At 38.9% G+C, this 24,826-nt stretch overlaps 1 protein-coding gene across 32 annotated transcripts in view; it reads left to right on the forward strand.

The window, feature by feature from the left end:
* The window catches only part of SORBS1 (sorbin and SH3 domain containing 1), a 4,096,285-nt gene that overhangs the window by 3,271,689 nt on the left and 799,770 nt on the right, over positions 1-24,826 (forward strand). For all 32 annotated transcript variants that reach the window (XM_044056121.1, XM_044056122.1, XM_044056123.1 and 29 more), the window contains one exon: positions 6,557-6,676. In XM_044056121.1, the coding sequence (XP_043912056.1) occupies positions 6,557-6,676 (120 nt within the window). The remainder of the gene's footprint in view (positions 1-6,556; positions 6,677-24,826) is intronic.

Below are 24,826 nucleotides of genomic sequence, written 5' to 3' on the forward strand. Positions count from 1 at the left end.
CACTGTGTAATGGCTGTAATCATCATGAATTTTAAAAAAATAAACATAGTTCTGTGGCAAGTTCAGGAGCATCCCTGAAAATTATAGACACTTTGAAAGGTATAATATCCATGCTTCTGGTAGGAAATATGGATTTTGTATCTGCAGCACTCAATGGAAGATGCTGTTGTTCGGAAGTAGGCTGAGGTAGGACTGGAATACTTGCCTTTCATCATATCTGAAAGAAAATTAAAGAAATTCTGGAACGTTTGCAGAGGTGTGCTTTAAGAAAAAGTGGTGGTGTCTGGAATATTAATAGCATATAGAGTAGACAAGGACTTACACATGTCTGAAAAATTCTGAGAGGAAGAAAGCTGAGGATAAGTTGAAACACTTGCTTTTGTAGATTTTCTGTGGGGGGGAAAGTCTAAGGTATAGCTGTATAACATGGGATACGCTGTCAGGAATAGGCTGGTGTAAAACAGAAAAAAGATACTGGAGTTCAGCTTTCTGTGGAGATAAACTGAACAAACAGTTAAGGCAATGCATAGATTGGAGTGTGGCTGGAATGCTTACCTGAGAAGACTGGAAAATTTACAAGAAGTCATTTCTGGCAGAAAACTCACTGTGGTAGCTCTTGAAAAAGTAGGGACACTTCTGACAGAACACTAATTGTGTAAGGGTGGAAAAATCAATTTTTGGACATATCTGTCAAGAAATGAACAGGGCAGGAACTGAAAAACTTATTTTTAGAGCAAGAAATCCTAGGATTAAACATTGCTGCAAAAAGGAAGGTAGAAATGTTATGCACCCCTTCAGAATGGTCATAAGAACTGGATAAATCCTCCTGTTGCTTTACCTACAGAGGACAAGTCTTAACATCTTTCTTGCAAAGACAAAAGTGATTTTCAAAATTTTTTGAAAGGATTACATTGTGTTGTGGTATATTATACTATGTAAATTTATATGTACTGCCTCAGGTATAGCAGATTTTGTTCTGTTAATCCAGTTATCTAAGGTTGGCAAATTGAAATATTACATAACCAGTGAAAAATAAACACACACACACACACACATATATCCGAAGGCAAGTCTAGCACTGTAAAGTTTTCATCTGTGAAGAACTGAAATTCTGAATTATGATTAGTAAGTTAAAAGAATGTGGAGTGTTAAGAAAGCTGGCACATGCAGTGAATACTGGAATATGCATCTATAGCAGATGCTTCTTGATGTAAACATGTCTCCAGTCAACAGTATTGGAAAACTGTATTTTCTGTAAAACTGTCTAAAATGGGGTGACTTAACATTAGTGGAGAAAGCTGAGGTCATGTAAAAGTTGATATTCTGAAAAAGGCCAGATAAAAAATGCCAGTTGTGTTGTATAAGTAATTGTCTTCATTTTCTTTTCTTTAATGGAATTTTACTAGGTTGGTGTTAACAGTTTACATAAGACCAGACCACAATGGATTTAGCCTATTACTTTGAATAGCATGTAGGGTAGTTACAGGTGATTTACCAGATAACCTCAACTATGGATCTGTTTAGTAAACAGGCCATCGGTGAAGATGGTCCTCTGTCTTATAGGCAGCCTGTAAGGTTGCAGAATGAAAATGATAAAACTAGTTATAACTAGACTAGTTTGTGTTTGAGCTATTGATTTATTCATTAATTGTAGTTAGTGGCAGTTCTTTTGAGAGATGTTAAAATAATAGGTATTCCATTAAACAAGCATGGACTTGACTCAGATTTGCAGCAGTAATGTGGTGTCCTCTTTCAGCAAACTGAGATATTTGTACTTTATAAAAAGCTGTATTCAAGACATATTCTTCTTTACAAGATAGTGCTATAATGTAGTTATCATGCAAGGAACTGGTATAGCAGCAGATCCCAGGAAATTAATAAGGCCATACTACTAAAACTGTCTCCAATAAGTCACCTAATAATCTGACTGATACTGAGCCAGTGGTCCTACTGAATGCCAGGGAAACATGGGTCACAATGTGGTCCAATTCAAATTTGCTTCATTTTTGAAATTTAGAACACTTTTACTTGCCTGGACCTTTTCACAGATACTGTTGGGCTGCCTGTAGGCCAACACCTGTAAAACTCTTCATTGAAAGAGTTTTTGTGTGTGTAGACACTGTGCTAGTATATGAAGCATAGGGAGCATCCAGGCTATACCAGAAGGCATGGGATTGTTGAGGAGAAAGTAAAAAAAAAGTGTAGATGTCAGACAATATATGAGATTTATTGTTGAAACAAGTTTTCCCCTTTATGGATTAGTTTGTCCATCTGTTGAAAAAAATCTTGGTTGGTGGTAATAGCTTAAAAATGCCATTTGCCATGTAGGCTTTAATAACATATGGAGAGATGAAGAAATAAAAGATTATTGAGTTGTCATTAGGGATAAAGATGAATGAGATTAGTAAACCTTTTCATCCAATATACTGTTACTAAAAGAATGAAAAGTAAATTATAGGCTTTTATTAGTTTAATGCATATTTGCATAAATGTAATATGATTGGATATGTTGACATTAAGGAGTTTTCCATAATAAAGTTATTTTTTTGTATTTTGTAGTGAAGTCCATTTCTCAACTTGATAGATATAAGAGAAGTATGGCAGATAACACTATGGACTTTATCACTGAACATGGTAAATGACAGCTGGTTTTATATATTCACAACAAGGAAGATAAGCAGGAACAAAATAGGATATGAGGTGCTATACACTTGCATGTCTAGATTAAACAGAAATGTAGAACTCTGGCAAGATGCTGTGATAACTGTTGAATACTCCTAGACTTCTGCAATAAAAGTTGTGTACACTATGTTCACACCCATCTTCTGCAACATCCTCAGTGATGCTTATGTGACACCATATCAGTGGCTTTCTCCAAATCACTAACCCTTCTTTTCTTTTAGTCTCCTTAACCTTTCACCTGATGCACCACATTATATTTGTAATATCTTTGTCTTTATCAATGCCACCAGTTTCCTCAAAATACCATGTATATCATCCCATTGACTAGTTGTTTACTATTGTAGCTAAGATGTTATAACTGTTGTTGAGCAAGAATATCAGATTCCAGTTCCTGATGTTGCAACAGTAACCTTTCTTTTTTAAAAACATTTATTTTTTTTTATTTTTTTTCACTCATTACCTACTTACCATCAGCTCCTCTTGATTTTGCCCACCCCTGCCCTGGCCATTTTCACCCTGATGGAGGGATCCTAATCTTTACTAGAGCTCAGCTTAGTGATACTATATACTTAGGAGAACCATTTTTGTGGGTGAGAACCACCTGAAGAATAGTCCAACATCAAGACAGTCATGAGAGTGGATAATTTTTTTGGTATCCCCTAACCCCAGCAACCCTGTAGATATAGACACAATACTCACCCCACACATATGAACTGTCATGCATACTCAGTCTGGCTACATTCGTCAGTACTGGGCATGTCAGTTGCATCACCCATATTCCATTTTTTCTCAGTCAGCCTCGCTCTCTCCTTGCTGTTAGGATGGGAGAGGCAATGTTAGCCACGCATTGCCGTTATGTGGAACCAACTCCTTCAGTGCTCTGGCTAAGTTACTGATCCGGGATAGTGTGAGTTTGCTCTGCAGCACACAGCAGACTGCTTTTTGAAGAAAAAAAAGCCCCTTGACCATTCATTAAAAACCTGAGCTAAAAGCTCTAATTTGTCTTCCCCTCCATCTCCCGTTATAGAAGTCATATTCCGTGCCACGATTTGGGGTATTCAGTTTCCTCATGTCCTGAATCACTTTCTTCAGTTCCTTTCCAGTAATTCCATCTACCCCCCTCCCATATATATCATTGGTTTGCCTACATTTTTTCAGTGCTATATTTCCTGAAGATTCAACCAGGCACAACAAAATCAGTGCAAACTTCAGGTAACAAAAGATATAAAAAAACAACATTTTTGCAGGAGGGGTGACTCCCTTGGCACCTTTGTAACTCCTATTGTTTATGTATACTACCTTTACAGTTGCTCAGTTGCAGAGGAAAGAGAAGTTTCAGTATGAGCACTCACAGTGATTTTAAATAGGAGAAGTGATATGCAAGTTCATCATCTGGTAATTTAGCTTGCTACTTTTACTTTCATCCACTCTAAACTCAGGCAAGTCTAAGGTAATGTACATTGCCATATTTCAGCCTTTTCTTTTCTATAAGAAACAACTTCAAATTCCACACAATTATCCCCATCATGCCTTCATTTCAGAGAGACTATCACCTCATCCCCATCTTCATCTAACAAATTATTCATAAACTGCATTTCCTGTTTTTCTTTCACTCAGCATCAAGCATAAGTTTCCCCGTGATTTCTAAACAGTCATATATCTGCTACCTATAAATTTTACGTAATCTATCTGACTGTACATGAAATCTCCTTCTTGTGTTACTTCAAGCAAAATATTCCATTTCTAATTAAAAACAATTCTCATTCATCTTTTCTTGGATCCCTTGACCCATGCATAATAAAAACCATATATAACTACATTTATCAATGAGTTTCCTTTTAATTGCTATCCACCAGTCACAGTTATTGTAAAATTCCATCACTGACAAATGATCTTTCCAGAATAAAAAAAAATCTTATGCCTGCCTTCTAGTAGTATGGATGGTTAAGTATTTATAAACTTTAAAAACATGTTAAAATGCTGTGATCAGAAAATCTAACTTCGTGTCCTTTTCATATTTGTTCAGCTCCCTCACAACAAAGAAAGAAATCTAAGTTGCTAATGTACCCCTCTAAAGCAATTTTTTTCTGTGTTCTCTAAATCCCTTAGGTCCTGTTTACAGTTTGGAACAAACTCTCAGTGGAAATGACCCTTTTAATGACACAGTGTACACAAATATCAATCACAATCCCCAGTCAAATGTCCATCCCATTTTAAAATTAAGCACTTTAGTTGCTGTCCCTGTACATTACAGTTCCTATCCATGCATTAATTAAAACTGCGCTGTGCAAATGACATACCGTATTATCACACATTTTTAATTCCATTTATGTTTACCTCTTCCCCCATCCAAATACAGTATATGTCTCTATTTTTTGACAACACTAGGGCTGCAGTGGTGCAGCGGTTAGCATTGTCGCCTCACAGCAAGAGGTTCTCCAGTTCGATTCTTGGCTGGAGCACCTTCTGTGCGGAGTCTGAATGTCCTCCCTGCGATCAAGTGAATTTAAAGACATGCAGGTAGGTGCGTGCATGTGTGGGTATGCCTTCGACACCGTAACTCGACACCGTAAAAATTCACTGCCAATCATTAGCAGACCGGAGTTCCGCTGTGGCGACCTCTAACCGGGAAAAGTCGAAAGACAGTTTACTAATAGAATCCCAATGGGGAAAAAAGCCATTAAATCAATATTGGTTACAGATTGATGTCAGAAAAAAAACTTGTAACAGTCTGTTTTGTAGTTAATTCCATAATTCTGAAGTTTGTCAGGCAGTGCTGCATCCACTACTGTCCATCCTTATCATTTTCAAAAGCAGAGTCAAAATACTTTTCTTTTTACATTTGTATCAAAGCTCTGATATGGTTTACCTTAATGTATAGCACTGTAATATCATTCCCTTGCAAACTTGATCTGGTAATTTATGTACTTAGTCCAGAATCAAACTTTCATCTTTACCAAACTGGAAGATGTGGTGATTTCCTCACTAGCAGCTACAGCCTTCTACAGTACTGCTTACCTGATTCCCCTGCAACTTTCCATTGACAGCATTGTTGTATTTTAGAGTGACAAGTTCTCTTGGAATGCTTGTGACTACATTCCATTCACTTGCTCATCACTACCCTTATCCACTGCCTTACACAGCACAGACGATAATGTCTCAGATTCATTAATTTGTGAATCAGGTCACACTTCCCGCCCCTTTGTTTTTACAGTTGACATTCCTCTTTTCTTGAGAATTATATCATCATCATGATGCATAGTGATCATCTCCTCCAAATCATTAATTTGTTTGCCATCTGTTCCCTCCATACTGCTTAGCATTCCCCTCACTTTCTTCTAGTAGAACTATGCAAAGTAGGGATCTAAGTAGGGAAATTCCCCCGGTGTCCTGCCAGAGTAACCCAATTAGTAGGAATACCAGCTTGCATCTCTAATGAAAGTGACCCATGTTTAGCAGGACTAACCTAGTCAACAAAAAGGAAATAAAATAAACCCATAGGATGGGAAAGTATTGTTTAAGTAAGGGAAGCAGTGCACTCAGATTTCACTGAGAAATATTTAAGTATGATAATGACAGAATTTAACAGTTCAGATGCTGGCACTACATCCATTCTTTTTTTGTAAAATAAAGGGGCTGCAGTTATTTCAGTCATTGTCAGTGGGGTGGAATAATGCAGGAATAGCAGGAGGTAAGACAAAATACAGTACTGAAGATGCCACTGTCAGTGGTTCATTCTGAGGAAAGTGAAGCGAACTACAAATCGATTATCAGGCTATGAACTGCATACAGAAAATACTGGCATCAGCATTTTTAAGCACATAAGATAAACCTAGTGTTATTACACCTCTTCAGTTTTACGTGTTTATTTCAGATGTGGATCCTACAAAAGTATGTACGGGAAAGGGAGCTGTGACTCTACGTGCATCCGTAACATGCGATGACCTACCATCTTCAAGCATAAAGCCTAGTCAAGATGATAGACTTTCCCCAGGTAAGAATTGTCACAAAAAAATTTAGTAATTTCTGGTATATTAGAGGCTGTCAGTAAGCATTGCCACATAAAATTTAGTGATTTTGGGAGTTGTATCAGTATGTTAGAGGATGTCACAGTAAGGACTCAGCTGTTTAGGTTAACAGAAAGGGGCCAACATTGTAAGTTTGAAACTAAACGATGTTCCAGTGTACAAAGACTGGATTTTAAAGTAACTGAACAAGTGAAATAAAGCTGTGACAAGTGAGGCTATCACTTAAGAATGTAAGATGTCATAGCTCAAATCTAACTACTTGAGTGGTAAGGTAGTTATTTGATTCTGCTGCGTTCAAACATTATGTATTTTAACTCAGCAAATGCATGCTTTCCTGTCAGAATCAATCTTTCAGTGTAATGTCTTTACTGAGGAAAGGGCTACTCGTTACTGTTCACTGCGGGACTCTTGTGTCTTTGGATTCCTGTGGCACATGGTCACAAAACTTCTGTGGTCCAGTAATGCCTGTGTGGTGACCATTTTTGTACACATATGAGCAGTGCAACATTCCTAGAGTAGAACAGCCTTCAGAGAGCTCAGTGTAGTATTATGTCAAGAATAGCTGCACTGGCTCTGAAGTAGTTTGGTGTAATCACATGTGTTTTAAAACAAAACAAAAAGAAGGTGGAATTCTACCACCCCTGTTCTCTGTGTTCATAATTCATATTCTGTGTGACCCTCATTCCCTGTATTCATGCCACTGTTTATGTAGTTCTGAGTATGGCATTTGTCTCACTGATGTCACTTTGATCTGATGATAATTTTTCATATTCCTCAGCATCAAGGCCTTTAACATTTTTTCCCTAGCTCTGAGGCCAAGAAGTATACAGTTGTTAAGACTGCCTGTTGCAGATGTGTGTCTGGCAAAATTGTTTAGTCCGCCAGTGTTCATTCATTCGTTCATTCGTTCATTTGTTCATAGGTTTATAGGAGGCTACTAGGCTAATGGCTGTAGAGCCCTTAGAAGCTTAGCCATATTTATTCTGAGTTGCCCCAGTTGTCTGTGGTTAGGTGAGGGTCTATGGTAGTTAATACTGACTTCCTCTGTCCAGGAGGGATATGGGCGCCACCCCAGGAGTGAATTTGCAGTCACCCATCCATTGATCTAGGTTGCTTTTGAAGAAGGTCAGGGAGGGGTTCTGTTTCATGTGAATTGAAAGCTTGTTCCAGAGAAGTGGCAGTCTCTTGGAAATGTATCTGGCTGTCCAGCATGGTTTGTTCATATCAAAGGCTAGGTTAACATCCCTGTAGCGAGTGACCCTACTGCAATTTGATTTACGAATGTGTAGCATTTCCATCAGGGCCAGGTCAGAGACTGCTCTGTAAGCCAGGCACAGGTCACTCCTTAGCAAACTATATGAGACAGAATACAGTGATAGGGCTTTCAGTCTTTCTGCATAAAACTTATTTTGTGCACCCTGTAATTTCTTGGTGAGAAGCCTTTGTGGTCCCTCCAGTTGTTGCAGGTGTCTGGTGAGCTACATGTGAAATGTAATATTGTACTCAATTATAGGTCTGATGAGGGCTGGGTATAATGAAATTATGACATCCTTATCTAGCTGTGACGTCTTTACTTATAAGATGTGCCAAAGAGAAGGATTTCCTTACTACTGTGGATACATGGTGGTCAAAGTTTAGATTGCTGTCAACCTGAGTACCCAGATCATGTTCCAATGGGTCTACACTTAGGGGGTGCTGTCTGTAATGTAATTAGCAGGGATGTCAGCTTTCCCAAAGGGAATAATGATGCATTTTTTTGGATTTAGATTTAGCATTAATCCGTGGCTTTGGCACCAATCATTAGTCTGTGTTAACCCTGTCTGCAGTATATTAACATCATTATTGCTCCCCAATTTTCAGTCATCAGCAAACTTGGTCAGCCACAGGCTGTCCAAGTTTGTCTGGACTTCTGAGAAATAAACTGTAAGGGGCCAAGCACAGAACATTCTGGTATGTCACTGGTGACTGGTCTTTTGTTAGAGGTGAAGTCACCTACTTTGACAGTGTGTCCTGTCAGTGAGCCAGTTGGCTACCCATCTGGTAATGTAGGGGTTAATTTCCATTTGGGAGAGCTTCTCTACAATACCTGATTGTATCAAATGCCTTGGCTAGGTCAAGGTAGGTGGCATGCATTGCCTTTTCCTTGTCCAGGGACTTGGTGACTTTCTCGAAGAAGTCATCCCTGTTTAACAGGCATGATATGTATTTAACGAATCTTAACTGGGCTGGGCCCAGAGTTTGGAGATTACCTATGTCCTTGTTAATAAGGTCCATAATGATTCTTTCTATGGCCTTGCAAATAAGGCTAGTCAAGCTTATGGGCCTATAATTCCCAGTATTGGTTGATGGGGATTACTGTTGCTCTCCTCCATTCTGCCGGAACATAGCCAGTTTGCAGGCTGTTGTTAAACAGGGATCCAAGTGGGTCTGCTAGGTCATGTTTTAAGTTGTTTAAAAGGCAGCCTAGGATATGGTCTGATCCCAGTGATGCTATGTTTTTGGTCTTAGAGAGTGCCAAGATGACCTGCTCTCTTGAGATAATAGGCTGAGGAATGGTTGCCGGCATACTTTGGTGGATGACTGGAGGGGACAGAGGGGTAAAGTTTGCTCCAAATATGTCGGCTAGCAGGTTGCCTTTTACCTCCAGTTGAGTATGGGTGGTGCCATCCACAGCCAGTTCAGTGCATAGCTGGGTATTCCTTTTTAGATTTTGGGAGTAGTTAAAGAATGCTTTGAGATTATCCTCAGCTAGGGAGGCCATTTTTACTTCCTAATTAGCTTTGGAGGATTTGACAAGATCTCTAATTTGTTTGTTTAAGCTAGAGAGGGATTTCTTCCTCTGCTGAGCTAGTTCCCTCTTGTTCTTTGACATTAGTTTCTGTATCTTTTTGTATAGCCTGTCTGAACATATGGAGTGCATTGTATCCCTGCATGGCCGGGGTGCTTTTCACACCTTTGAACAATGTCTCAGTGACTGCACAGACATCAGCATCTTCCAAAGTGAGGAGTGCTTCTAGGGAGTGCAGTTTCTTGTTTAGACTACTAGCATTAAACACCAGTACTTTGAGTTTATCTAGAGAGGATTTTGTTATGTTGGGAGGTTGGTTATTTTGACACTGCCTAAAAAAAGGCACAATACTGGTGGCTAATGCCTTTGACAGTATCCGAAAGCTTAAAGGAGACAGGTGCAGACCATCTCTTGCAAAGCAGCGTAGCTTGTTGACTGACACCAGAGGCTAAGCCAGTTGTTAGTCAGTCATTTTTTGTTTGTAATGTGGCATCATCTTTAGAGAAGGTAGAATGCTGCTTAAGGCTAGGTTTATACCTGCCTGTGATACACAGTCTGAGAGCTCAGTCATTTCTCTCTTCATATAGTCCACTGAGGTACATCTCAAGTCATTCAACCCCACATGACTATGACAGAGTCATACCAGTATTGCAGTTGAATGACTTGAGTGACTTGACAGATCTTGGCACCTGACAGGCAGCTAACCGTAACCTGCTCCTAATCCAGCCTGGTGAGGGGGAATATCCGTGTGTCTCACAGTGGAGTCACCTATGACCAGTACATTAGGTTTTGTGGTGCAACACCTTATGGGCTTATTTATTGAGACATTGGTGTGTGTGTGTTGTGGTGTTTTTTTTTGCAATGTTATGTGTGTAAGGGGTTTCTGTTTGGGAGGCCTCTGATCTTTTGCTAAGTTACTAGTGAGTACCTCTGCATATGTGGGTTTATGTGTCATGTCCCTATTTAGTGTGTGTGTGTGTGTGTGTGTGTGTGTGTGTGTGTTGACAATCTAGCATTCGATTTGTCCTTATATGACAGTCTTGCCTCCAGTTTCATAGTGTCTAACTACATCTCTCAATGTCTTTGTTTCTGGAGTAAGTGTTGTCAGTATACATGAGACAATTGCTACATTGCCTTAGGATGCCCATGTCTATAAGGCTGGCCAAAGAGATGATGGGAAGCTGCCTGTTCATGATAGCAGGGACTTACTGTATGTTTTCTTAGGAAGGGAATGGAGCAATTTGTCAGGACTGTGCTGATGGTGCTGATCCTACAAGAGGGACCTATACTTTGTGTAGGCTAATGTTGATTAATAAGGCAACTCTGCTCATTGCGCAACTGAGTTGCTCCTAGAGCAGCAGAAAAGATTAGAAGGGTTTCAATGACAGCTGTTTAGGATTAGTTAAGAGCGTCTAGGCTTTTGCCTCAGTACAGGGTGCACTGCTAACTGCCATTGTGAGAAGAGCAGCACCGCTCAAACATGAGGTTTAAATACGAGCAAAGAGCAACAAGTTTTAAAATAACTGGCAATCAGGAAAACTCACAATAAGCCATCCAGCAGCAGTCCCTAACTCAGGTTAGATCAGCAAACTTCTGCCACATGGGTGCAGAAAAACACCTTCTTAATGTAGAATAGCTGATTTGGAGCCCACGTGTAACAAGACCACACAAACTACCTAGAACAGCCCTACAACTAACAGATGCAATGTAGTACAATGCAATTAACTACTTAAAGCAGCAGCAGTCAGTACAGTTTTTTTTTTGCTATAAATTGTAAAAACAACAGCAAATAGCTTAAGAAACTGCTAAAGTACAGTCACAGTATATAAGAGAAGTGCAAAAAATTATTTATTTTTGCTTTTCAGTAGTGGATTCCTCCAGGTTAAAGCAGATTCTCAACAAAGTCACCAAACACCGAGCAGTTCTGTGTATCTGTGCCAAAACCCACACAAATGAGAGACTTAAATACGAGCCAAGAGAAACAAGTTTTAAGCTATCAGTCAGTAAAGCATACAATAGGCTTTTTCACCAGCAACCCCCAACTCGGGTTAGATCAGCAAACTTCTGCTACAAGGGTGCAGAAAAACACCATCTTAATGTAGAATAGCTGGTTTGGAGCCCATGTAGAACAAGACCTCACAAACTCCCTACAACTAATTGATACCATGTAATACATTGCAATTAACTGCCTAAAGCAGCAACAGACAGTACAGTTTTTTTTTTGAAACTGTGAAAGTACAGTCACAATGTATAGTAGAAGTGCAAAAAAATACTTAGAGGCCTTTTGTGTGCTTCCCAACTCAGATAGACCAGGTAAATACCTACTACCACTAGATGAATAATCCCAGTCCACCTAATGTAAAAGCACAGTAAAAGAGTGTCCAGAGGGAAATGCTACCATAAAACAAGCTTAAAAGCTACACAATGCTACCACGTACATGCTTAAAGATACAGATACAGCAATGTACTTTAAACAGCTTATAAAAGTGTGATTATTCAATAAAAGTACTTCACTTTGTATAAATGAGCCAAGAGCCACTCAGTTGTACAGAAGTTACACTAAAAACAAGATACGCTGATTAATAAGCCCTCCTGTCAATAAAACTACATGCAGAAAACTCAAGTATTTCCCCCACCTAAACAGACCAGGCTACCTCCCAGTGCACTAGATGGAAAATCCACTGACCTCTTGATGTAAAAACAACTGCTTGCTAGATTGTAAAATATACTAAGAAAAAAACACAAACCCAGAGACACGAAAGTGAGTACCACTCATTTAATCCTGGTACCTTGGCTTATCGCCTTCAAGGGATGTTCAGTACAGTACTTTTGCATATTAAATAGACCAAACAATTATTCAATAAAGATTTAAGTACATTTCAAATCCCATATTTAAAGATCAGGGGATTCTCTTCTTAATTTGTCTGTATATGAATATGATGAAGAATGTGGTCATATGGATGTCAGATAATTTTGAAAGTGATTTTGATGATAACACTTTTTTTTCACAGGTTATGGACGGTTAGATATTCCCACTTTAACTTGTGTGGAAAATACTTTTTATCTGCCTAAATTATCCGTAGTTGCTATTATGTTTGAAAAATTGTTGTTGATTAACACTGAAAAAGAGTTTAAATGTAAGCAATTCTATTTAAGTAAGGATGAATGGTGTGAATTAAATAAGTTATGTGGCATTGTAGGGGAATATATTTTTAAAGAAGCAGACAAGGGGGAGTAATTGGGTGATTATGGATAAAACAATATATCAAGACATGGTTTTTGAATTGTTGAATGATGATAGGAATTATGTTAATTTGTCCTATAGTCCCCTATCTCGGTTTAAAAGTAAATTATTAGAATTGCTCGAGAAGGGGGAGAGATTAGGATTTTTATCTGCACAGACTGTGAAGAAATTGTACATTGCTAAGGTCCGTGATCCGATATTTTATGCCATCCTGAAGGTTCACAGAGATTTGTGTAAACTTCCGAGTAGGCCTATTGTGTTCGGCATAGGTTCATATTTGGAGAATGTGGGAGCATTGTTGGATTCTTTATTAAAAATGCACTTGAATTCAGTACCAGCCCATATTAAAAACATGCAGGAACCTTGTGCTATGGTTCAGAATATAACATGGCAAAAGGACTACTTTGTGACCTCCATGGATATATCTTCCTTATATACTAACATTGTTTCTGGTAGGGGCATTGAAGCAATAGCTGGGTATTTGGGTGAAGGGCCACGTAGTTCCTGTGTTTTGGAACTACTCAAATTCTGTTAAACACACACTTATTTTATCTTTGATAAGGAAAATTATTTACAGACTAGGGGCACAGCCATGGGGAGCACCTTTTGTCCCATCTTATGCTATCTTGTATATGGGGGATTTTGAAAAATGCTTCATTAATGGTCAGAAATATTACATAGAAAATGTTATTTATAAACGATATATAAATTATTTGTTTATTTGTAAGGGGCCCATGGCTGAGTTCAGTAATTTTGTAGATCAATTAAATTTGATTGCACATGGTATGAAATTTAGTTGTCACATGGCTCAGAGGAAAATTGATTCCCTAGACGTTCAGTTTTTTGTGGATGAAGTTAGTCGTGTTCAGCATATTCCATTCAGGAAGAGTACAGCAGTTAATGTTTTGCATGCATCTAGTGTGCATCCACCTCATCTTATTAGGTCATTACCCTATGGGGAATTCAGGAGAATTTGGATGAATACTTCTGAAGTGGCATCTAAAGATACATTCTTGGTTGAAGCAGAAGAGAGTTTAGCCACCAGGGGTTATTCTAAAGAAATGTTAATAAAGGCTAAAAATAAATTGCTCATTGGCTTTATTAATGATGACCGAAGAAATGGGGATGAGGTAGTTCAACATAGAACTGAACATGAATTAATAGAAGGAGAGGTTAAGAACAAAATATTTTATGTCACTAAGTTTAGCCCTTTTTCTGATACAGTTAGACAGGTGGTATCTAATTTGTGGCCCATGATTGTTGCGGATGATAATTTGGGAAAATTATTCCTGAATCATGTCACTTTTTCTTTTAGTCGTTTTTTTAATTTGAAAGAGTTGTTAAACTGCCCTAATGTGAATTGAACAATACACGGCAAACCCATGGGTTCTTTTCCTTGTGGAAAATGCAGTGTATGCTGCAGAATCAAAAATGTATCTGATACAATGATTAATGGTTCTAAGTGTACATCGTATGGGAGATTTAATAGTTAATCTTGTGGTGTTGTATATATTTTGGGGTGTGGATGTGACAGGCTGCAATGGTACATAGGACAGACCAAAAGGAAGGTCAGAGTCAGGATTTTGGAACACTTGGTGGATATCAGGAGGGCTAGTGCATATCGTTCGGTGGCATAACATTTTATTAAGATGCATTCTGGGAATGGTGATTCGTTATTTTTTAGTGCGTTGGCCCAACCTGTTGTTAATACTAATACTGGTGCTGGTCTGAATTTTGCTAGTAAATTGAATTTATTAGAAACTACATTTATTTTTATAATTATTGCGCACTTGCTCCCAAGAGTTTAAATCAAGAAGTTATTTTGAAATTTTAGAAAATAAAAGTCATTTATCTCAAATACAGCATATTGAAAATGTAATGTTGTTAATTTAATTGTATATATATATATGTAAAATGGGACACTAGTCACTTTAAATATGGGATTTGAAATGTATTTAAATGTTTATTGAATAATTGTTTGGTCTATTTAATATGCAAATTTATTGTACTGAACATCCCTTGAAGGTGATAAGCCAATGTACCAGGATTAAACAAGTGGTACTCACTTTCATGTCTCTGGTTTTGTGTTTTTTTCTTTATTATTGAGATTTGCTTTTTTTTTTTTTTGTGTAAAATATACTACTTTATCCAACAGCTAGCTAGATGATGAAATCAGACCAAGTAAATCAGTAGAACAGACAAGTGGCAAAATGAACTTTTTCAATATAAGCACAAGGAAAAGGGAAAGAATTGTAGTTATCTACAGCAGTGTAGAAAGGGAGGAACTTATTAAGCTCAATTTACAGTGGGGGTGGTCAGCTTAAAATTACCAGGTTTAAAAAAGCAGATGAATGAGGGAGAGGGTGTGGGAAAAACTAGCAGGGAATCACCTTGTCAGATGTTGTTTTTAGATAACATTTTTAATCCATTTCAGGGCCACAGGAAATTGGGATCTACTGTGGCACTTATTCAGTTCAAGACAGAAAAAATATTTTTGGATTGGATTTCCTTCATTTACAGGACACACATTGAAGGTTTCTATATATGCCAAAGGACGCTATAAATCATTCTTAAGTTCTCTCTGGAAATTAAGAAACTATGTCCAACAATGCAATGAACTTATCCATAATATCACACAATGTTCATCATATTGATCACTGCTGCATTAGTCTTAGTTATATAGGTTATATCCTGCTATTCAAGGACATTAACAAGCCCACCAGCTTTGAAAGCTTTAGGGTACTTTCAACACACCCAAACTGTCAAGCAACTGAGCTTAGCTGACTAAAAGACAAGTCTCAGTGAGAAGCCTTTCGGAACTTTACTGCTGCTGAAGAGTATGCTCCTTTGAGGCTTTCAGAGATTGATGGGAGGCTTGTGCTTTCCTTTGTTAGGCAGATAATTTCACCTTGGGGAAAAAAATCTTTAAATTTCTTAATTTTATTGATGATGTATTACTTTCCTCTTCAGAAAATTTATTTTAAAGCCAGGAGTGTTTTGTTTTATTGCACTGTCTCAAGACTGTAATGTATTTTTAAACAGAGCAGTCATTTTTGCTGTCATTTAAAAAGTAGTGTAAACTAACTGAAAACTTTTCTGCGGAGTAATTTCATTTATTTTTCTTTTGTGGGTCTGGCATCATGTTGTAAAGTGCTTTTTACTGTTAGGTTTTTTTTTTTATTTTTATTTTTTTTTTTACAGAAAAAATAAGTTTTGTGGACTGGTAGTTTTACTGGCAATTGTCTTCTTTGGGAAAGAAGCACCATTTTAGATTGACCATGGAACAGACTATTAGTCCCTTGTTCAGTCCTTCTTCCAGCTCCAAAAAAAACACCACAGAAATTTGCCTCTTCTGCAGATGGGTAACTCTGCAGTGTCCATTTGTTGTACCTCACACCACTCATCTTTTACCCTGGATCCCTCTGGTGTAACAGTTACAGCCACTATGGACCAGGGATTAGGCATGTCCTCTGTGGCTGTTGGGTTCCCCTCAGTGGACAAGGGAGAGTCACTCTTAATGGTACTGGGAGAGGAAACAAAGAAGATTTTCCTGTTGTGTCAGAATGCTGTGTCCATCCCTGGGGGAAGCAGCTGATGCCATAAGTAACACAGTTGGCCAGATTTTTCCTGTCAAAAAGAAACAGAAACCAAGACTGTATCTACTCCTCTTCAAATTTCTTTGGATAGGAGTAGTTTACTATGTCTGGCTCCAGGATTAATTCAGGCTATTGCTCCTTCTTTTAAAGTAGTTTCTGGTATAAGAAGGACGGGTTCATCTTTTTATGAAGAGATTCAAGATTTTGAATTTGAACAGGAAGATGCAGGGACAGATGCATTTTTTCCCTCAGATTTCTGATTCATACTCTAGAGGAGAACTCTGTGTCTGTTTTTCCCTATGAAGGTTTTTTTTTTCTTTCTCTGAGACTATTTCTGGAATGTGCCAGTGTTTTCATTGGGGGAACACTGAGGTTTCTCAGTCCCTCAGAAATTCTATGACTTGTTACAGTAGGATTTTCCAGAACCCCACACCTTTTCCTCCTGCTCTGTCTGCTTTAGAGGATGTGTATGTTACTGCAGTTTTCCTTTTAGTCAGCCAGGTGTCCCTAAAATGGCAGGTAAGTTGTTTAAAGTTCCTCAGTCTTTTAAATTCTATATACTGTTCCTGAACCTGACCCAGCAGTTATAGATTTAGTTGATCCCACTGCTGCTAAGCACATAGATAATTCCAGTCCTACTCTTTTTGATAAGGATGGGAAAATTATTGATAGGTAAGGGGGTAAAAGTATATACTCCTGCAACTTAGATTTTCAAAATTGTGAATTGTCAGGTTCTTATGTTAAAGCTTGTTTTGACAAATTGTGAAAGTATGAGGAGTGTTTTATTTGCAGTTTCTTGCAAGGAAAAATCTGCTTTAAATAACATATTTTTTATTGCACAGGTCACTACTCATTGTTTGCTATGTATGTATGACCCTGTTACTACTTCTTCCAGGGTATGGCCACTGGTACTGTTCTAAGGAGGTTTGAATGACTGGATTCTCAGAACCTCCCAGATGATGATAAAAATGAGATTTTAAATTCTCCCTTGGATAGAGATTTAGTGTTTGGCCTCTGAGCTGCAGAGGTGATAAAAAGTGTGATAAAAGGGTTAAACTAATCTGTGAAATCTCTTAAGATTTTTCAGCCCTTCATTTCCAAATTGTCCAAGGGGTTTTCTGTCTCCTCAGCCAATTTTGGCAAAAATGGATTAAACAATGTCAACAAATTTCAGGTAAACAGGTGTTCAAGAAGAAATGATAAGGGGGTTCCAGAGAGAAGTCTTGAACCTCCCAAAGCCAAGGACAGTCTGGCAGGTCTGAATGACTGTTCAAAAAAAAAACACCTTGTGATCCCCTCCCACCCTGGCCTCTTTTCTTCTTCCAGAATGTATGAATCTCCATCTTTCTCTTTGGCAGCAGATTGTTACTGACAAATGGGTTCATCAACATTACAGATGGCAGTGGGACGAAATTCCTCCTTTCCAAGGGGTCATTCCTCTTCTCCCACATCAGACTATTTTGTTTCCACCTGTTCTTCACATCACTTTTCATGCAAGCATCAGATGTTTCTTAAGGTTTTGTGCATCTAGATCACATTATCAGTTATCTGCCTTACACCTTGGACTATCCTCGGCACCAAGAGCATTCACAAAGTGTCTAATCCTAGTCATAGCTCATTGCAGGCTACAGGGTATCCACTTTTTTCCCATATTTAAGACAACTTGATTATCTTTGCTGAGTCTTTCTCAAAGATCTCCTACAAAAGCCTGGATTACAGGAGAACATTCAAAAGTCTTTCTTGACTTCCCAGGAACACAGTCCTGTGTAAGGATGTCAGTTAGATACCTCAGTTCAAGAGCTCTTCTTTCACAGCTGTATCTTTATTCAGATCTATTTACAAGGTTTTCACTCAGATTTTGGTCACTGCATGGGAATACCTCAGGAGTTTGGATCTCATAGCATCTATGATTCTCATGATACCCTGTCAAGGCTCCACGTGAGAAGGATACAGTGGTATCTGAAATCTGTTTGGTCCCAGCATCAACACCCATTATCTTTTCAAATCCCAGTGCCGGAGTTTGTCAGTAAACAGATCTTTTGGTAAAAACAACAGGAATCCTAGAATCCTGATCTTCCCTTCTCTCTCTCCCTGCTCCAAAGCAGTCAGTCACCACAGATGCTTTAGACTTTGCTTGGGGAGCAGTTTCAGGAAGGATAAAAGTGCAAGGGGTGTGGGACACCAAGGCCAGATGTAAGCACATAAATATCTAGGAGATGCTTGATCAAGGCACTTAACTCTCTGAACCATCTTTGGTCCCTGGAACCTCTTCAAGTGGCTTTAGTCAATGTCACTGTCATTTGGTACATCATCAAGCAAGGGGGAACCAGGCCATACTCCCCTTTGCAGACTTAGCTAGGGATATAGTTTCACAGCACAGTCTCACTCTACAAGCATCCTACATTCCCTCAGAGCAAAAGTGTGTGACAGACAAGGTGAGCAGGACCAGGGCAAAACCTCACGAATGGAAACTAGATCAGGACATCTTCCAAAATTTACTCCATCCGTGGGGAGTTCCTCAAATAGACCTTTTTGTTTCCTGTTTGAACAATCAACTGGCAAGTTTCTATTCCAGGACTCTGTGCAAGAAGGCCTGGAAGATGGATGTCTTTTCTTTTCTCTGGCCAAGAATAGTCCTGTATGCTTTTCCCCTCTTTCCACTAAATATCTAGGGTATTTCTAAAGATTCAGAAGAAATCCCCTATAGTTAGTGTGGTGACTCCCTTCTTGCCCAGGCAACTGTGGTTCTCCCTTTTTTCATAAATGAACAGGGGCAATTACCACAAGCTTCCTCACAGACTGGAACTATTCAGACAAGAACAAGGGTCTCTGATATACTCTGACATCAGTCATCTTTAATTGACTGCCTGGATTTTAGGGTCTTAATTCCATTTAGGCACTTATTTACTGAGGAGGTCCAGCAGGTACTAATGGAGGTAAGAAAGCCTTCTATTAGAAGATTGTATATTACTACATGGAAAATGTTTTTAGTTGTTGCCAACAACATAGCCAGAACCCATTCAGGACTAGTTGTTCACTTGTTTTACAGCATTTCTGTGTTTACTGCCCTTTGGCTTTTCTTATTCCTCTATCAAGGTTTATTTATTGGCCATTTCAGTATGTCTGCCCACGGATTTTCCTCTTTCAAAACCGTCTCATGTCAAAATGTTCTTGAAAGGGGTGTTGCATACGTGACGTCCAAGTAAAATGGTGGCCCCTCCTTGGGATCTTAATTTTGTATTAGTGAAGCTAACACTTGATGGATTTGAACCAGCTAATCTGGATGACTTGAAGTTCTTAATGTGAAAAACATTTTTATTGATTGCTTTGACCTCTGCAAGGAAGGTGTCAGGGTAGATTCGCCGTAAGAGCTTTCAGCTCAATCTCATTTTCCATTGGGACAGAGATTCTGAGCACTAATCCTTCTTTTATGTCTAAAGGTGTATCCAAGTTTACTTTAAGCTAAACTATCCATCTCCATTTTCTTTCCTGAACCCAAAAATGAGGGAAAATGAATGCTTCATACCTTGGATGTCCACAGACAACTTGGGTACTATTGTGATAGAGCTAAATATTTTAGATCTTTGGATCAATTGTTTATTTCTTTGTGAAGGTAAGAAGGGGCAACCTGTATCTAAACAGATTGTTTCTAAATGGATATCTAATGCTTGTTACCCTTTGTTATAGTCACCATAACAAATCTATTCCAAGCACAGTCAAGGCCCACTGTACTAGGCCCTTGTCTTCATCTATGACTTTTTGGAAAGGGTTGGATTGTAGAAGTATTGTAGAAGCTGCTGCTTGGTCCTCTGTACATACTTTTATAAAGAATAATAAGGTTGATTCCTTCTGTAGGTACAGATCAACTTGGATAACACCGTTCTTCAGGGGCTCCTGGACTCTTCTCCTTCAACCTCCCAAATTTAGTTAGCTATGGTAATTTACCTATATTTCAGCAATGGTCAATATGATGACCATATTATAGTTGCGTAAGTTGAACTTACCATAACTGGAGATGCTCAAATGATCAGTGCTGCAGTACCCATCCCTCCTTCCATCTCCCTTGCTTTTTGGTGTGTTTTTATGCAAGGGTGTGGGAATTTATTTTTGTTGCTCAGGGCTCACTCCTAGCATTGTCCTTTCAGGGTTCAGCCTCCCTGTCTCTGCTGGCAGGAAAGCTCTGAAGGGCCTCATTCCAAGACTTGTCTTTTAGTCAGCTCAGCTTACGATGCTTGATAGTTTGGTCAAGTGGAACGTGCCATGAAGCTTTGGAAGATGGCCGGCTGTTATATCCTTGGCAGGATATAACCCATGTAGCTAAGGTTAGTGCATCAGTGAAATTCAGCTTGCACAGCAGTACTTTCTTATCCCAAGGATATAACCAGAATATTAGCGGACAAATGTGCTATTTTTACCCCAGCTGCCCACAATGATGCCCCTACTCTACCTGAAAATCCCCTGTAATCACCTTGGATCAAGTCTTAGATTCCTTGTTAGTGGCTTAAAAATAATACTTCCATTGCAGCAGACAATGTACCAGAGTACATTGTCATCACTGCCAACTATTGGACTTCTACTTAAAATGTTGAACCTCAGTCTATTTCTTAGAGTTTGTGCCTGATACCTGAAGATTCCCACTGTGAATCTTCTACACAATGGTGTCCCCTTTACAGACCCAGGTAGTTCCATGCCCATCAGCCTCACCAACCTTGTGTGCAAAGCCATGGAATGTATCATAATAGAAGTCCTTTTGTGGATATAGGTAACTTCACTGAAGCAGAGCACAAATAGTTTGGTTTTTGGAAGGGTGGGCCTGTTTCCTGAACATGATAAGGTAACAGAGGCTGAAGACGGAGATAACTCTGTGCACACTGCTTATCTCCAATCGGATAAGGCTTTTGACACTGTCTACCACACTGGTATTACTGACAAATTAGATTAACTTAATGTAAATACCTATGTTGTCCTCTGGATTGCAAATTGGCTGTTCAATAGATCACAAGTTATGAATGTTGCTGGAACCCTCTCTGAATGTAAAGTTGTAACAGGTGTGTATATCCCAAACAGCAAAGTTGAGCCCTCTCCCTGATATGCATTTACTTTGCCGTTGTCCAAGATAATGTTCCAGAAATGTGCTTGACCATGTTTGCTATTATTTTTCAAGCCGGGCAGTGTTACCTGTTCATCCACTGGTACGAAACAGGTTTAGCAAAGACCGGAATATGTATGTACTTGCTGTACAGGAAATGGTCTCAAGCTAATCAAAAAAGCTGCTTCCGCTTTATATGTTATAAATGGTACTCCTCTTCAGACAGACATTGTTAGAAGAGACTTGGGTACTCATGTGGACAACTCTTTATCTTTTGATTGTCATGTTCCTAACATAGTTAAGAAATCCTTATATATGACCCAGCCAAGGGAATATCCTTAGGATTCTAATAAGTCATCTTACCACTGTATGCTTCCTTTTTCCAAACCATCATGAATTACAGTTGTCCTACTTGTAAGTACAAATCCAAGCACATTGCTGAATTGTAAAAGCCCCAAAGATTTTGACCAAGAAAATTAAAGGCTCTAAATTCCTTTACTATCTTAATACATTTAGCATGACTTTTCTTATACTCAGGAGCTTACTGGCTGCTTTGCAATGACCTGTGTCTCAATTTTTGAACCACGAAGGATGAATTAATCTTTAACGTCCTATTTCTTGCAAAACCAGTGGCTCTGCAAACACCCTTACTAGGTATCTAAATCTACACCTTCAAATAAACAAGAGACTTTCTTGATAACTGGATGGGTAAACACAAATTTACACAGCCCTGCTGCATTATTTGGGAAATGAGCACTATAAAGTGCTTGAAAAGGGTGGCAAGAATTTATAAATGTTTCTTCTTAAAGGTACATATGGCTAGGCATCCTACGGTTGTTATGATTGCTTGTGTAGTATCGTTCATATGCTCCTATGTCTCAGGCTAATAGGATATTTTTTCTGTTTTGTATGACATTGTCAACAGCAGTTGCTGAAATCCTGTCTGATGGATATTTGCAGTGATAGTAAATAGTTTTGGGTGGCATAGTGGTGCAGCAGTTAGCATTGCTACCTCATAGGGCTAGATTATCTAGTTTTGTTATCAAATGGAATGCATTCTGTATACAGTCTATTTCCCCTCTGTATCAGTAGATTTTTTCAGATACTGCAGTTTCTTCTCACATCCCAAAGATGTGTCACAAATAAATTGGTGATCTACATAATTGCTTGGGTGCGTGTATACTAGTCCATCCATGCAATGGACTAACACCACACCTAAGCTTGCTCTGTCTCCCCTGTGCCCACTTATTGCCAGGATAGGCTGTAGCTTCCCCAAACCCTGAACCCTGAATTAGATTAAGAAGTTAATTATTTACTTCATTGTTATATTAATTTTGTCCTGAAAGATGATTTTGCACTGTCTGAATGTATATTTTCAGTAGGACTGGAAAAAATTACATCTTTTGTTCACGAGTCATTAAAGTGTATTTTGTGCAAAGCAACAAAAATAGTTACAGGTATGTATTGAACTTTCCATAGCCTTGTTAGTAGGTTAAGCATTTGCTCTATCTGATTATGAGTGTGATAATTGTCTTTAGATCATAGCCTTTGTATGCATATGCATAGCTGTAGTCATGTTCAAAGTTGCTATTTGCAGAGGCAGTGATTGTGATATTGTATGCTGTGTAAAATGCTGAAACAATGTTATGAAGGTTTATTGCAGTTTATGAATGTTGCTTCATGACTTAAGTAGTTTACAGTGTTTTAATTCCATATATTATGAAAGAATTCCCTTAATGTAAGTCATAAATGGGACTATTGTTTTTAAACCGGGTGAAAATAAGGGCTGGGCTGAAATCTGGATTGTAAATTAATAGTTTGGCAGTTCAGTCCCTGGTCTTTCTATATGAAGGTCAGCCTACTGCTCAATCAGGGCAAGTGTGCTACAAGAATTGTTCAAACCAGAATTTAAAACAAGGAGTGACAGGAGATCTGATGTTTTCAGTCTTCACTCAGTCCCTGACTGTGGGCTGTGTTCTAAGCCTTGGAACCGACTTGGCCATTTTTCCAGCTCACACCTCCCAAAACTCTCGAGCTAGGCTCTACCCATAATGTTCCTCACCAAATTACCTCAGATCTCATTTGCCAGTTCGTGATGTCAGATGCGTTCAACCAATCTCTCCAGCCTTGGCAGTATATTGTTGTGAGTTTCTTACATTTTTTTGTCCTTATCTCCATCTTTCTATAATTATGTAATTCTTCTATATTTCTATCCGCTCCTCTCTCATATTTAGTGTGTGCATGACTGTTTTCTTCCCTTTACCTCACATTCTACTGTTAGGTAATCTAACATACCATTGTTGGTACTTCCTTTCCCTGCTCCTTTACCACAGAATAATCTATATTACCATCATTGGTAGTTTTTCCTCTTTTCCATTCTTTCCAAAAAAAAAAAAAAGAGAGAGAGACTTTCTCTGTCTCTCTTTCCACTGTGTGTGTGTGTGTGTGTGTGTGTGTGTGTGTGTGTGTGTGTGTGTGTGTGTGTGTGTGTGTGTGTGTGTGTGTGTGTTAGAGTAGCTTAGGCCTCTATTTTTTTTACTATGGTCGATAAGTCTACTAAGGGCACCTCTGGGTTCAAGAGCTGCCAAAAATGTGATCGAAAAATGCCCAACTCATATGGGATCACCTTATGTGTTTACTGTCTAGATGCTGTCCATCTCCAGGAGAATTGTGCTATTTGTCATGGTTTCTCCACCAGAACGTTGACAGAGCTGAGAAGCAAGCTTATTTTAAAGGGGCTACTGAAGGGTGATTTTCAAGAGGTGCTATCTGGTCCCAAGACTGAAGCCAGCTCTTCATCTTCTTCTTCATCCAAAACTAAAAAATGATCACATTCAGTTCTGACAAGTTCTTCGGAACTGCCTGCAAAACTGACCAGACTTCTTTCGGTGTCGACTGCATCTTTGGTACCGATAGGTAAAGATGACTTGACTTTGACTCAAACTTCGGGGCAGACATCTGAGGCTTTGGTACCAACTGAACCCTTGGTACCAAAGCAGCCTCGGCTTATTACATTACCAAAGACCTCTTACTCTGCATTGGTGGACCCATTTTCTGATCATCGACCAAGTCCTTTTTTGGAACCAAGACCACCTAGGTCCCCATTAGCCTCCTCTACTTGGTCTACTAAGCGCCCTTCTGAGTCAGATATTATGAGACTGGTCGACCAGCTCCTGACAGCGAGGGGATTGCCTCCATCCTTGGTTCCAAGCCAACTCAGCTCCACAGCCAGTCCTTCCTCCATGCCCATTCAGATTCCTTCTCCGATTCCAGCTGAGATTTTGCAGCCCCTAGTACTGACTTTTCTTGCTGTGACTGCCTCTGTGCTGATTAGAGCTCCTTCTCTGGTACCAATAATTGCCTTGAGCTCTTCCAGTTTGTTGAAAATGGAGACCTCCT

This window comes from Protopterus annectens, chromosome 14.part0 (genome assembly GCF_019279795.1).
Source record: "Protopterus annectens isolate FY-2018-M chromosome 14.part0, PAN1.0, whole genome shotgun sequence".
Classification (NCBI taxonomy): domain Eukaryota; kingdom Metazoa; phylum Chordata; order Ceratodontiformes; family Protopteridae; genus Protopterus; species Protopterus annectens.